This window comes from Ricinus communis, chromosome 2 (assembly GCF_019578655.1).
Source record: "Ricinus communis isolate WT05 ecotype wild-type chromosome 2, ASM1957865v1, whole genome shotgun sequence".
NCBI lineage: Eukaryota > Viridiplantae > Streptophyta > Magnoliopsida > Malpighiales > Euphorbiaceae > Ricinus > Ricinus communis.
In genome coordinates, this window is record NC_063257.1 from 8,003,947 (window position 1) to 8,016,591 (window position 12,645).

At 36.4% G+C, this 12,645-nt stretch overlaps 4 protein-coding genes across 6 annotated transcripts; 1 reads left to right on the forward strand and 3 right to left on the reverse strand.

The window, feature by feature from the left end:
• The first annotated feature begins 576 nt into the window (after nt 1-576).
• LOC107261804 (pentatricopeptide repeat-containing protein At3g21470) lies at nt 577-3,121 on the forward strand. 2 transcript variants are annotated; one of them, XM_015723570.3, is made up of 2 exons: nt 577-2,319; nt 2,403-3,121. In XM_015723570.3, exons 1-2 carry the CDS (start codon nt 850-852, stop codon nt 2,415-2,417), a joined length of 1,485 nt encoding a protein of 494 aa, XP_015579056.2. In that variant the 5' UTR covers nt 577-849; the 3' UTR covers nt 2,418-3,121. The 2 variants fall into 2 exon arrangements, with proteins under 2 accessions (XP_015579056.2, XP_015579055.2); XM_015723569.3 differs by having other exon boundaries at nt 584-3,121.
• On the reverse strand, nt 2,989-5,335 carry LOC8277853 (psbP domain-containing protein 4, chloroplastic). Of its 2 annotated transcripts, none has more exons than XM_002526130.4 (5): nt 4,500-5,335; nt 4,054-4,157; nt 3,746-3,857; nt 3,365-3,592; nt 2,989-3,269 (listed from the first exon to the last, which is right to left on the reverse strand). In XM_002526130.4, exons 1-5 carry the CDS (start codon nt 4,801-4,803, stop codon nt 3,205-3,207), a joined length of 813 nt encoding a protein of 270 aa, XP_002526176.1. In that variant the 5' UTR covers nt 4,804-5,335; the 3' UTR covers nt 2,989-3,204. The 2 variants fall into 2 exon arrangements, with proteins under 2 accessions (XP_002526176.1, XP_015579057.1); XM_015723571.3 differs by having other exon boundaries at nt 4,054-4,196.
• A 192-nt stretch (nt 5,336-5,527) lies between these two features.
• Nucleotides 5,528-9,008, reverse strand: LOC8277852 (probable beta-1,4-xylosyltransferase IRX10). The gene is made up of 8 exons (XM_002526129.4): nt 8,513-9,008; nt 8,294-8,440; nt 8,137-8,201; nt 7,876-7,945; nt 7,013-7,231; nt 6,294-6,437; nt 6,051-6,186; nt 5,528-5,977 (listed from the first exon to the last, which is right to left on the reverse strand). Exons 1-8 carry the CDS (start codon nt 8,861-8,863, stop codon nt 5,748-5,750), a joined length of 1,362 nt encoding a protein of 453 aa, XP_002526175.1. The 5' UTR covers nt 8,864-9,008; the 3' UTR covers nt 5,528-5,747.
• Nucleotides 9,009-9,422: 414 nt separating this feature from the next.
• On the reverse strand, nt 9,423-11,072 carry LOC8277851 (peroxidase 43). The gene is made up of 4 exons (XM_015723559.2): nt 10,800-11,072; nt 10,443-10,625; nt 10,169-10,334; nt 9,423-9,925 (listed from the first exon to the last, which is right to left on the reverse strand). The coding sequence occupies exons 1-4, from the start codon at nt 11,013-11,015 to the stop codon at nt 9,507-9,509; spliced, it is 984 nt and encodes a 327-aa protein (XP_015579045.1). The 5' UTR covers nt 11,016-11,072; the 3' UTR covers nt 9,423-9,506.
• Nucleotides 11,073-12,645: the final 1,573 nt, after the last annotated feature.

Consider the following 12,645-nt stretch of genomic DNA (forward strand, 5'->3'; position numbering starts at 1 on the left):
ATGATACTCTAGAGCATCACTTTCCAACATTAGATTTGATATTGACCATGTCCATCAGTGCTCTATCAGTTTCTTCCACGTCTCTTTTCAAGTTAAAGTACGTCTACTGTTACCCGGCATCAGAAAAAAGAAGAGTGCCACAACTTGCAAGTCACTGCCTTAAAAATGAAACTTCACAATTGGAACTGCTGAAAGGCACTATAGGCCCAGTTGCATTTGATTCAATCATGGTTTGGATGTTTATTATTTTAGGCCAGATCATCACAACTTTGAATGATGACCCATCATGAGATTTCATACTCAATACAGTGAACAATCAATTTTTGAAAGTGAATGTGGACATTACATATCGCTATTTAGATTTCTTATAAATCAACCATGAATAAGATAAAACCCCAGTATAAAATGTAGATCCCAGTTTCCATGTTGGGTGTAATAATATTCACTCTACAAAAGGGTGATATAAACAGAAACAAAATACTATATCACATCAGGACTGTATTGGCATACAGCATGGAATTTGTAAGAAAATAAGATTTCAATTCTATATTCGAAGTCAAGTACTGGTGTGAAAGGCTTAAATTCATTACTTGCAAATCACAATCATAAACAACAATATGCATATGATAGAAATAGAATATTTTATGCGAGAATGTAGGAGAATTGAGAGGAGTCAAAGGTGGCAGTCTTGGACTAGGTAACCTTTGATGGATAGATAATGAATGATCCAAAAGGGGTATTGTGGACAAATACCCTAGAACCAAGATTGCTATCTCTTGGGCCATTGTGATTGAAACAGCTCAATTTACCTCCAATATGCGGGGTTCAAAACAAGAAAGACTATGAGACATGAAAGTTACCCTGCACTATCCTCAACAACAAAACCACAGCAACCCAAATCAAATTTCCTCAAAAAAAATTTCGAACTTTTGGCATACAAATACGATCTCAAATCCATCGGATTGGTCTTTCATTATAAGGAAACACATCACTCAAGGATCCCAAAGAGAAGCTTTAGTTTTATATAACCAAATTCGTTGTAAAGGAGCTTATATATTAGGTTTAGTGCCTTTAATTCTCAAGGCTTGTGCTTGTGTTTCTGATTTAACATATGGGAAATCTTTGCATAGTGAGGCAATCAAGAAAGGTGGGGACTTTGATATAGTTATTGGAACTTCTTTGATTGACATGTATGCAAAATGTGGGGATATATTTTATTCACGTAAGATGTTTGACTATATGCCTGAGAGAAATGTTGTAACATGGAATGCGATGATTAGTGGATATGTTAGGAATAGAGATATGAAATCAGCGTTAGGTTTATTTGAGAAGATGTCAATAAGAACTATGGTGACTTGGATTGAGATGATTGATGGGTTCGCGAGGAATGGAGATTTGGTTACTGCCAGGTGTTTGTTTGATCAGGTACCGCTTGAACAGAAGAATGTGGTAACATGGACTGTTATGGTTGATGGGTATGCAAGCAAAGGAAAGATGGCGGATGCAAGAATACTTTTTGAGGAGATGCCAGATAGGAATTATTTTGTTTGGTCATCAATGATTTCTGGGTATTGCAAGTTAGGTGATGTGAAAGAAGCAAGGTGTATTTTTGATAGAATTCCCATTAGGAACTTGGTAAATTGGAATTCTTTGATTTGTGGATATGCACAAAACGGGTTTTGTGAGGAAGCCTTGGAAGCATTTGAAAATATGCAAGCCGATGGTTTTGAACCTGATGAAATAACAGTTGTAGGTGTATTATCTGCTTGTGCTCAGTTGGGGCTATTAGATGTTGGTAAAGATGTTCATCGAATGGCATATAATAAAGGCATAAAGCTTAATCAGTTTATTATGAATGCATTAGTTGACATGTACGCAAAATGTGGGGATTTAACTACAGCAAGATCAATCTTTGAAGGGATGACCTATAAGAACAATGCCTGTTGGAATGCTATGATATCGGGTTTTGCTATTCATGGACAGTGCAAAAAGGCACTTGAGTTTTTCAGGAGGATGGAAGAGTCGAATGAGAAACCTGATGACATAACATTTCTGTCTGTTCTTTCAGCTTGTGCACATGGGGGATTTATGGATGAAGGTCTAGAGATTTTCTCTAAGATGGAGAAGTATCAGTTAGCAGCAAGCATTAAGCATTATGGTTGTGTGGTTGATCTTCTTGGACGTGCAGGAAGACTACAAGATGCTTATAATTTGATTAAGAGAATGCCAATGAAACCTAACAATGCGGTTTGGGGTGCTCTGCTTGGAGCTTGTCATGTTCATTCAGATATGGATATGGCAGAACAGGTGATGGAAGAGGTTAGCAGACGAGATTGCAGTATGGATTCTGGCAATGATCTACATCATGTTCTACTTTCTAATATATATGCTGCTTCTGACAGTTGGGAGAAGGCTGAAAGGACGAGGATCGTTATGGTGAATAAAGGGCTTCAGAAGATTCCTGGATGCAGTTCAGTTGTGCCTGCCAACGCAGAGCGATAGTATCATGCATGTACCATGGTAACTGTCATCATTAGGTGGAAGGTTACCATTTTTTCAGTCAAAGGAATAAAATTTTGAAATATGTAATGTAACTGAAAGATACTGGTCTGAATGTGATTCAGCATCTTGGCAAGGGCTCCAGTAACATTGTTGCACCATTGCTCATCAATATGTGCAATGAAATGGTAGGAAATCACCAGAGTAAGTGATTTGTACTTGCTCTGCCTTCTGAGTAAATGGGGATGCCATGCCACCTTTCCGAAGTGCAATGGAGGTGAGAAATCCAATGTATAGTAGTGGGCGAAAAGATGCCATGGTGCACTGACGCTTTTGGTATTGCAGGCTCTAGGACGGGCTCATGTTAGGCAATTGCTATTTAGCTTAAAATGCAGTGCCCGGGAAACAAGACTTACGTTTTAGACTTCTATGTGTCAAGCTGCAACAAGGAGTTTTTCTCAAAGATAATATCTATAATGCAATTTGACATCATTCAAACATAACTTGAATGTATTCTAATGTAAATTCATTTTTGAACTCCACATCGAATTTTGTAAATGTTCTCTGCACGAGGATATGGAATTTGAATATATTTTGCTGTGAATACATTCTCCTATCTGCATATTTTTTTGCTTTACATTAGATCATATGGTCAAAAAAACTGCATCCTACTTTTGCCTATATTACTTTATGAACAGAGCTTGACTACACAACACGGAAAGATTCAGCTATTCTCTTCAAATCCTTGTAGTGCCTCTTCCATTGAAGACCTACAAAAATTGTAGAAAGTATAATAAATTTATCTTGCATGTTGTTAAAGCTCATGCTTATTGCTTAATGACAAGAAGTAAATGAAGTACATTACCATTCCCTGTTACACTGAAAAGGTATAGGCGATTTCCAGCAGCAGTTGCAGTGATAAGTACGTGAGGTGGCTCTAGCTCGAACTGATAATACATCCTTCCAGAATGTTCTGCTACATTCATACTTAGAACCTTCCCTTCTACATTCTCTCCAATAACTTCTGGTCCAAACGCATTGATCACTTTCTCTGGAGGTCCAATGCGTTCGATTGTTGCATTGTCACCGAGATCTGACAACCATAATAAGTATGAGTTAATGAGATCACCAAAGATCTCAAGGAGAAATGGGGTGTACAGTTTTGCAATTGGAACTGTTCAAGCGCCCAGGGGCATTGGTCTCAGAGGAAAAATGATCTGTGCTAGATAAAAGAAATGAAGCTCACCATCTGCAAATCTAAGAACAGGTGCAACAATGACAAACAGACGTCCTTCCTTGGAACTGGAAAATCTCAAATCAATCTCTGTGCCGCCAAGATCAGCAATAGATACTGGAACCTGTTACGGAATAATTTTGGAGAATGTAATAAGGTTGCCATCTACATGATCTCGGTCAAGCTCTAGAAGCCCATCATGCTAAGGCGAAACATCAACATTGTTTGGATAAAACATAATGAGAAATCTTCTTTCTTAACAGCTTGAATAAGTTAAAAAAATTTAATGTGGCTTTAAGTTGTATAGAGGTGATCATTACCTCTTCCCATTCTTGAGGCACTTTAAAAGCATAAGGGATAATTGGACTCCATCCGACGCCATGACCTCCAGATTTATCATCTGGCCTGCGGTATGTCCTCCAGCCTGTCTGAGCATATTTTGCATAACGAAGTTGACCATTCACTTACAATCATGATAAGGACCAAGAGATACAGCTCAGGGGTTTCATTCATTTATCTTATTATGCATGATTTCAGGCTCCATGTGGAATTTATGCGTCTATGTTAGATTTGGATGTCAGGAGATTAAAGCTAGCTGATGAAGTAACTGAATTTTAAGCAGCTATTGCCTGTAGTGTAGGGTTAGGCACTGTGAGTTCTAATTTTGCAGTACTTGAGTAATTAAACCTTAGTGATCAATACAAAACGCGCGCAAATAGCAGCAAATATTTAATGCTTTTTTAAGTATAGGACTATGAAAACCAACCTTGTTCATCTGGTTCAGATAAACCAGGGATCCTTCCCGCTAAAAGGCCTTGTTTCACAGCTGCCAGTCCATCTCCTGGAAATCCCAAAATTGTAGATGACGCCAAGGAAATCCCAGAAACCAAAGCTGATCTTCTCTTTAAAAGTCCAATGGGTTTCTCAAATTCTCTTGGTTCTATGGTCGCTCTAATTCTTGATACTCCAGTTTCCTGTGAAGAATGACCAAGCAAATGGCTGGAAGGAACCATTTGTTGATGATGATATTTCCAGGGAAAGCTACAACTAGTAAATATGGTAGTTCCCATCTTCTCTACAGCTTAATGCACAGCACAAGTAGAGGAAATGGTAATTAACAAAACTCCCGCACTTTCCAACTGATCAAAGAATAGAAATATTTGTGAACAGGAAAAGTTGGAACAGCCAAGAGTGAAATGAGCTAGCTAGTTATATTTAGTGCTGAGAGAATTGTGTTTATGTGGACGTGGTGCACTATAGCCTTGCAAGTTTTGGATTCTTTTTGATAAAAATCTGCAACTCTGGCCTCACACGTGGCATATTATATATGATATATATATTTTCTTTATTGCAATAATGAAGAGATCGAGTAGTAAGATTACAACCTCAAAACTAAAATCAGTTCCAAGCTTTCCAAATTTTGTAGATGTCCGATTAGGGTAATCTAGGAATTTAACTATTTCTGAAAGATCTAGAAACCATCTATAGTAGTTGGAACACTCCAGGGATCTCCATCGAGAACAGTATTTATTTTATTTGACCCATGAATAAACTGTTTATTTACCCGTATCTGAGAAAGATAAATAGGTCAAAATCTTAATCCGTAGCCAATGCAGCATCTCATTGTGAACTTATTTGACCAATGAAGATCCCTATCCTATCAATAGCAAGAACTCAATTTTCTGGTCATCTGCAGTGACATAGCCCATTTTCGTGCTCAGCATAGAGAAGAATAACGATATCCAAACACCAAATCTGAAGAATGAAATGGATGAAAGAGTTCTTTCTGTAATGTGATTCAGAAAAATACAACGGACAGCATGATCATTATAAATTTCTCGCTAGTGTACACTGTCTGGGTGCCTATACATGACATGTGATTTTACCTCCCTGCATATACGAGGCCAAAAAGCTCTAAACCTGTGAATTAGTGCCAGTCGACAAACATATAGAATAAAAAGAATTGAATATGTGAAGAGTATCCAGATATACAGCAAATTATAAAGTAGAACAATCATGGCAAAACCATGGGAGGCTTCCAACTAGAGAATTCAACCATATTTCTATTCACGATAGTTCGATTGTGCAGCCAGAATGTTTCAGTTGATTGGTGGAATTGCCTTACTTTTCTCTGAAGTTCCCACATTATTCCTTGCATTGCAGAACACTGCTCTGATTCTGGGGCATATACCCATAAACACCTTACTTGTCTCCCATTGGCTATCATCCTTTCTATATCTTCATCTGAAAACAAACCCAAAGTTCAATTGCATGATCCAGTGCAATATGCTATTGATGCAAGTTTATTGAGTTTGACCTGGTATTGATTCTAAGTACTCCAAAAGTTCAGGACCAATTTTAGTAGATGGCCATTTAATTGAAACATGGGTGTAGTCAATCACATTTTGGAAAGGCAGCTCTGCTTGATCTGATAATAAAACTGGGACACACTCCTGTTTAACAGAAGAATAGCATCACCTCAACTGGCATATTGCATGTGTGTGTGAGTGTGAGTGAGAGAGAGAGAGAGAGAGAGAGAGAGAGAGAGAGGCAGATATACCACAAAGAAGGACTCATAAAAGCGAAGTGTCCAAGAAGACTCCCCACGTGGAGCAAGACAGAATTTTGCATTCCTCAGGTGTTCGAAATACTCCATTTTCCCAAATTTTTCAGGGCCACTAAACTTCAACTCTGGACATTCCAACTGTTCAAAATAAACAAATATGCTCAGTCAGTAAATAAACAAATATGACTATTAATGCTTCCCAACTGCACTCAGTTCAACAAGATCGTGAATTCTAAGTCACTAAGAGCGATGTTGCCCAAATTGCATGCCTAGTTAACACAATTTCAAGCCAGTTCAATTGATATCAGACTCTCAAAAAAAAAAAAAAACAATAAACCAAGCATGTAATGAAGAAATACACTATAAATTTAATATAACATCTGTTTATTGCAAGAATATGTTGAAAACATTTTAAACCAAACAAAGCACCATCATTAATTACTCAAGCATGAAAATAAATATATAAAATGTGAATCTATTTCCTACTGGTCTAGGAGCCTTTACACTTTTGAAGGTGTATGCATGGAGGAAATAAAGGAAACATAAACTTTATCATAAAAAGAATGCTTAAAACAGAAACTTTAACATAACCGAAAATGATTGCTTCAACTTAAATTCATATCTTTACCTCAACTACATGAACTGAAGTTTATGCATGTGAAAAGACAATCTCATTCCAATATTCAAGAAACCAGCCACAGAAGATAACATACCTTATCTGGATATTGCTTTGCAAGCTCTATTAACTTAAGACGCCCGACTTTTCCTTGCGCACGACCTAAATAATTTGCCAAGAACTTCCTTTTTGATAATGGCAAGGGTTTAACAATTGTAGTCCCAATTTTGGTCATCCCATCATCAACATTTCCAGGAATAATGATATCTTTCCATGTATTAAAAGCGCTCGTATCTTTCTTATCAGTCCGATCCCCCTACACTAGCACACAAAGCAACATTCTTTGAGTCAAACAATTAGCTCGGAAAGAGAGTTATGAGCACAAGCAATATATAAGTTTTATTTCAAACAGGACTAGTTAGAGAACCAACTCACATACTAAGTCTGAGTTGGTTAAAAAATGATAACAAACAAAATACATTGTCCTGAACTGGTCATTGGTCTAGTTCCCAGTTTAACCCATCCAACCTGTTATTCTTGTATGGTATTCAAGACACTCAAGTATATGAATAGCCACCAAAAGAAGAAAGCCTATTTCAAGCATTGAGAACAACTAGTAGCAAGATTAACTAATAAGCTTCTAAAACACATTAATGCGACATAGAGATGACAAATTTGCCTTGTGCACATAAGAGACAGAAATCAAGTCCCAGCAATGGAACAACAGTAGAAAAAATATAAACTATTATCTAAAAGTACATGGGAAAATTCTGATGCTCTGAGGAATACCTAAGCAAAATGAAAAAAATGAATCGAGACTACAAGCCACACTACCTAAGAGAGTTAAATGGCTTCATTCAAGCTATTGGTTAAATTAACCTGAGCCCCGATAATAGAAAAAGAAGGGGTAAAAGGAAAAGGTTACTCTAAAAAAAACATGTTGAGAAACACGAATGGTACCTCAGGAGTAAGAATTACAGATCGATTTATGTACGTGGCCCAAGATCTAAATAAGTGAGCTCCTGCACCACTGCAATTGAGCAAAAACATGAGTACATGGCAGCTGATATTAATTAATAACTAAACATGCCAACCAATTTCAACTTTTTTCCCATTCTATTATGACATCAAAACACATATGAAAGCAATTAGAACTTAAATACTTAACTCTGTTACTAAAGATTTTACTTAATTCAAAATCAGAGAATAATTCATGCATACCTGGGGAAGACGAATATGTGATCACGGCCTCCAGATCGCCTAAAATAGGGCATTTGACTTAAAACCTGAAAGTTAACAACAACAGTATAATATAAAGTTTCTTTCTTTATCTATTTGTAGCACTAAAGTAAAGAAGAGACCTGATAATTAAAATTACCTTCACATAAGTGAGGTTAATTTCTTTATCGTTAAGACCACCCAACATTCTCACACATTTAACATATGCTGGAACAAAAAACAAATCAGCTTCTTCTTTTTTTCTCGTTCTATATCTTGAATTTTGAAGCAATCTGTGTATTTTTACCTAAAAACCTGCACCATTAGCATACCATAACAGCCTCAAATTAATTAAATGTAAAATTAGTATAAAGATTACCTGAGTGCCCCACTGGCCTTTAACACAAGTATCAGCCGAGATTTTACCATCTCTGCCGCGAAGTAACTCTTTTAATCCGTCAATCTCCTTCTCTTCGTAGACGTAGATTTTCATCGAGGGGTGAGTTCCATAGCCGCCGTTGATTAGATGTACTAGGGTTTGCGCGTGTGATTGGGATTGGGATGCGACGTCGTAGGAAGTGCAAGTAGAAAATGACTGGTCGACGAGGCGAGTGAGAAAGAAGGTGGAAACGATTAGAAGGAGAGCGCCGATCTGGTGTGTGCGGCTGCATTGGCCATGTGATATCAACATTCGTGATCTGCTGTTAGTGATGTTTAAGCTGCTTCCCATTTTGATCAGTCTGTTGTTTTCTTGGAGCTCCCTCTAGCTTTTAGTTTGTTTCAGCAACTGTGCAGTGAAGAAGGAGAGAACCGATACTTAATTATGAGAGGAAACGACGTCGTCTATAACCAATATCAGGGAATCCTCACCATTTTCTACAAAAATATTATTTGTTTATTTATCTCTAAATATCAGTCTTCTTATACTAGATACGGAAATTGGATTTTTCAGGAAAAAAAAAAAAAACAGAAATTGGATTACTAATTTCAACAAAATGATTGAATTACAAAAACAGTATAGCTCAATTAATATTGAAATTGTTTTCTAGGATTACAATACTAAATTTATTTTCAAGCCGTTTTCTGTTGATTTTCGATTTTTAATTGGAACCAATTATTTTTCTTTCTTCTTCCTTTAAAGAAGAGCAACGAACATTTGATTGGTAGCTGTGTTAAGTCAATGGCAATCATATATTTCTTCAACCCATGTCAGTTGTCCTTAATCTAGAGATTGATTAGTTCAATTTCCAGAACATTCTTATCATCTATGTTTCGACAACAAAATCAGATTTGATATTCAAAGTTTCTTTTCTTGCATTGACAAGATTTCTATTTATATATGTTGAGTTGGTACAGAATTCAGTTTTCAAGTGCTAATTGACAGCATTGCAAACTCTTCTAATTTCTCCTTGTGAACCTGTTTTAACATCAACATTCCCCAACTTCACCATTGCTTTAGCAAAATCAGCTCCAAAAGACCTCCTTCCTTTTCCGGTGGATCCGACATAAGAGTCGATTATCTGTTTGGTGTTCCTATCATCATAAAGCCTGGCATCTGATGCAATCACAGCAAACCCTTGTCTGATATTTTGCAAGATGTGATCATCAAATATTGAGTCAGAGGACCAGTCAAGAGGGAGTCTGACATTGACATCTCCATTCAGAGGGCATTGAGTTTTGAGTTGTGGCAGAAATTTGGGATTGATTTTAGGGTCCGAGTCTCCTCGGCCACTAAAGTTGTAGAGTCTTCTTGGCATGAAGAAGCATGCAGTGGTACCAATTGTATGCCCACCTGAAAATTTTCATTTAAGTTCATGATGTTTCTTGGACATTGTAATAATAAACTGCACTTCAATTTAGACCCACTAATGTGCTTATTTTGTATTGGGGTCAAGCATTATCATCCATGTCAGCATTTAGGAGATATGCAAGAAAGGTATTTCTTTCCCTATGGTCTATTTCCAAGGTTCAAACATGGATCCACTGTTAAATGTTAACTAAAAATGAAAATGCATGGAAGATTAAGTACGCATACCACCACTAAGAAGGACAAGGTCTTCATCTGAAAGTCCTTTTGCTTGGAACTTAGACTTGAGAATCTCAATTGAGTCGTCAACTTCAGGCAAATTAGCAGCAAATGAAATCTTTGAAATCCGGCCATCTCTTCGCCCAGTTGGGACCCCAAAAAATGGCCCATTTGTCTTCGGATCATGCATCAATCACAGCATCATTATTATAAGACAGACGTGCACATGCAGGACTATATACATAAAAGGAAAATCAGAACATTAATTAGTTTTATAGAGTACCAAGAAAACAGCATCACGGGCAGCTAATGCTACAATGTCTGCACAGGAAACCATTCCAGGGCAAATGCCTTCTAAATGTGTTTTGGCATCTTGTATCACTTCAAAACCTCCAACACCCAAGTTCCCTCTTGCACTTCTCTCCCCAGTCTCCCCATTCTCGAGCAAAATTGACCCATCACACCCCTGAAACAAATAAAAAGAACAATACATCAGATTATCAACTAAAGTTTTAAGACTTCATTATATACCATAGTACTAGATTGTTGTATTCAGAGGTGTGAGATTACGAGTTAAAATTCTAGTCTCAGCCCACTTAACGAAACAAAGAAAAACAGTAAAAATTGCTCGCTTATGGACCTGGACAAAGCAATCATGGAAGAAGAGCCTGAGCAACCTTGCAGCAACTTGGCGATCAACAGAAACAGCTGTTTTAACAACATTGAGAACAATAGCTTCAGCCAAGGGACATGTCTGAGAGTAGAACCCAGTTCTCAAATTCCCTTTAGAAACACCAAAGCAAGTATGGATTATAAGAAGAGAAAAAACAAGAGTTTTGAGATTGTAATTGAGCATTTTAGAAAAATTGGTCACTTGAGAAAGTAAGTCCAGAAGAAATGCTAATTGTCTTGTATGGCGGTCGATGATGTGGTCTATATATAGACGACGGCTAGTTCTCTACGTCTTTTAGATATGTCCAAAAACTGCATGCCTTTTTCATTCATGATTCTTGCCACCTTTTGCTTGTCTTCTTTTAACTTGCACTCTTTTCTATGCCAGTTTTTGCTAATTCTTCATACTACGCGTTCATAGTATGTAATTAGTCTTTGATGACCAACAAATATTATCATTTTTCATTCACTTGATCACTGAAGATGATTATAATGATTATGCGAATTAGTAAATCGCTAATTGTGGTCAGTCCAATTAGTGCACATGCAAGAAATTACTGGTGGGATTAAGGTTTTAAGGCAAAGCCCTTTTCTTTTTTCTCAAAAGATAATATTTTGAATTTCTCGACTACCAAACAAGAACAAGAGCATGAAATTTGACCAATTTCCATAACCAGCCAAACTTGGCCCAAAATAGAAAAATGCCAACCCACAATTATAGATGTTCCATTTTGGACTGTGATTCACGTTTACTGCTGGTTTAGATGTACAGATCATGTATTTGCATGAGATCAATCACATATTACCATCTTTTTGTTTCTTCTTGGCACCGACAAAGTTAAAGAGAAGGGCTCTTAGTCTTGAGGTGGGACGTACGTGCTATCTTTAGGATGTAGCAGCTGGCAATGGCTATTATAAGTCTATAACTCTCTCTCTCTCTCTCTCTTCTCTTCTCTTCTCTTCTCTTCTGCTGCAAATGACAATCTAATTCCTGCGGCAGACACTTTTCCTTTAATGGGTTAATTGACGTTGCAAGTCTTCCTTGGTTAGGTCAATCAAGTAGCTGGACAAGAGCTAGTAAATTTCCTTTTCTTTTTTTTTTTTGTCCTCGAGTATATAAAGGTTTCCATGGTAATTCAAGCTTGAATAGCAACAACAGCACATCATTGGAACCAAGCGCGCTTATAGTAAGAAGACGTGTCGAAGCTGCATGGCAAATGATTCATTCGGTTTAAATGGTTTTTTCTCATGGGGAATTTATATTTCTGTAACCTAAATTAGTAATCTTCTTTTTATCTATGCAACCCCCAAAAAGTAAATATTTGCACTTTCTTTTTCTTGTTTTTCCTTTTAAAAATGCACTTGTTCATATTACAATAATTTATAAGAAAATCCAAATAACTTTTAGTCATTGTAAATAGATATATAAGTTTGAAAACTTCCACTCTGCAATTTAACTTTAAGAAAATGGAGGAACACCTATTAATAAATTTATTTTACAGATAGTCACCTTTTATTTGTTAAAAAAAAAAACAAAAATACATTTTGATCAAAGATGAAAAAAATAAAAATAAGTATAATAGAAAAATATACAAAGTAATTCTCAATTGAATTGTAAAAAAAAAATATTTTTGTATTCTTCAATCGAATTTATTTCTATCTTAGACTAAAATAAAAATAATTAATAAAGAATAAAAAGGAAATGAAAGGCAGTTAGAATTTTCTAAATTTATACTAAATATTACCTAATAACAATGTTAAAATCTCATAATATCATTAAAACAGATAATATGAATTCCATACCCTATACTTTT

Excerpts from the sequence above, each read along its gene's own strand:
- LOC8277851 (XM_015723559.2), bottom strand. The coding sequence starts at position 11,015 with ATGCTCAATTACAATCTCAAAACTCTTGTTTTTTCTCTTCTTATAATC. Across the intron at positions 10,335-10,442 it reads CCCGTGATGCTGTTTTCTTG|ACAAATGGGCCATTTTTTGG; the intron begins GTACTCTATAAA and ends CATGATCCGAAG. Across the intron at positions 9,926-10,168 it reads CCTTGTCCTTCTTAGTGGTG|GTGGGCATACAATTGGTACC; the intron begins GTATGCGTACTT and ends GAAAATTTTCAG.
- LOC107261804 (XM_015723569.3), top strand. The coding sequence starts at position 850 with ATGAAAGTTACCCTGCACTATCCTCAACAACAAAACCACAGCAACCCA.
- LOC8277852 (XM_002526129.4), bottom strand. The coding sequence starts at position 8,863 with ATGGGAAGCAGCTTAAACATCACTAACAGCAGATCACGAATGTTGATA. Across the intron at positions 8,441-8,512 it reads AAGGCCAGTGGGGCACTCAG|GTAAAAATACACAGATTGCT; the intron begins GTAATCTTTATA and ends GCAGGTTTTTAG. Across the intron at positions 7,946-8,136 it reads CACATATTCGTCTTCCCCAG|TGGTGCAGGAGCTCACTTAT; the intron begins GTATGCATGAAT and ends GCTCAATTGCAG.
- LOC8277853 (XM_015723571.3), bottom strand. The coding sequence starts at position 4,803 with ATGGGAACTACCATATTTACTAGTTGTAGCTTTCCCTGGAAATATCAT. Across the intron at positions 4,197-4,499 it reads ATCTGAACCAGATGAACAAG|TGAATGGTCAACTTCGTTAT; the intron begins GTTGGTTTTCAT and ends CATGATTGTAAG. Across the intron at positions 3,270-3,364 it reads TTTCAGTGTAACAGGGAATG|GTCTTCAATGGAAGAGGCAC; the intron begins GTAATGTACTTC and ends CAATTTTTGTAG.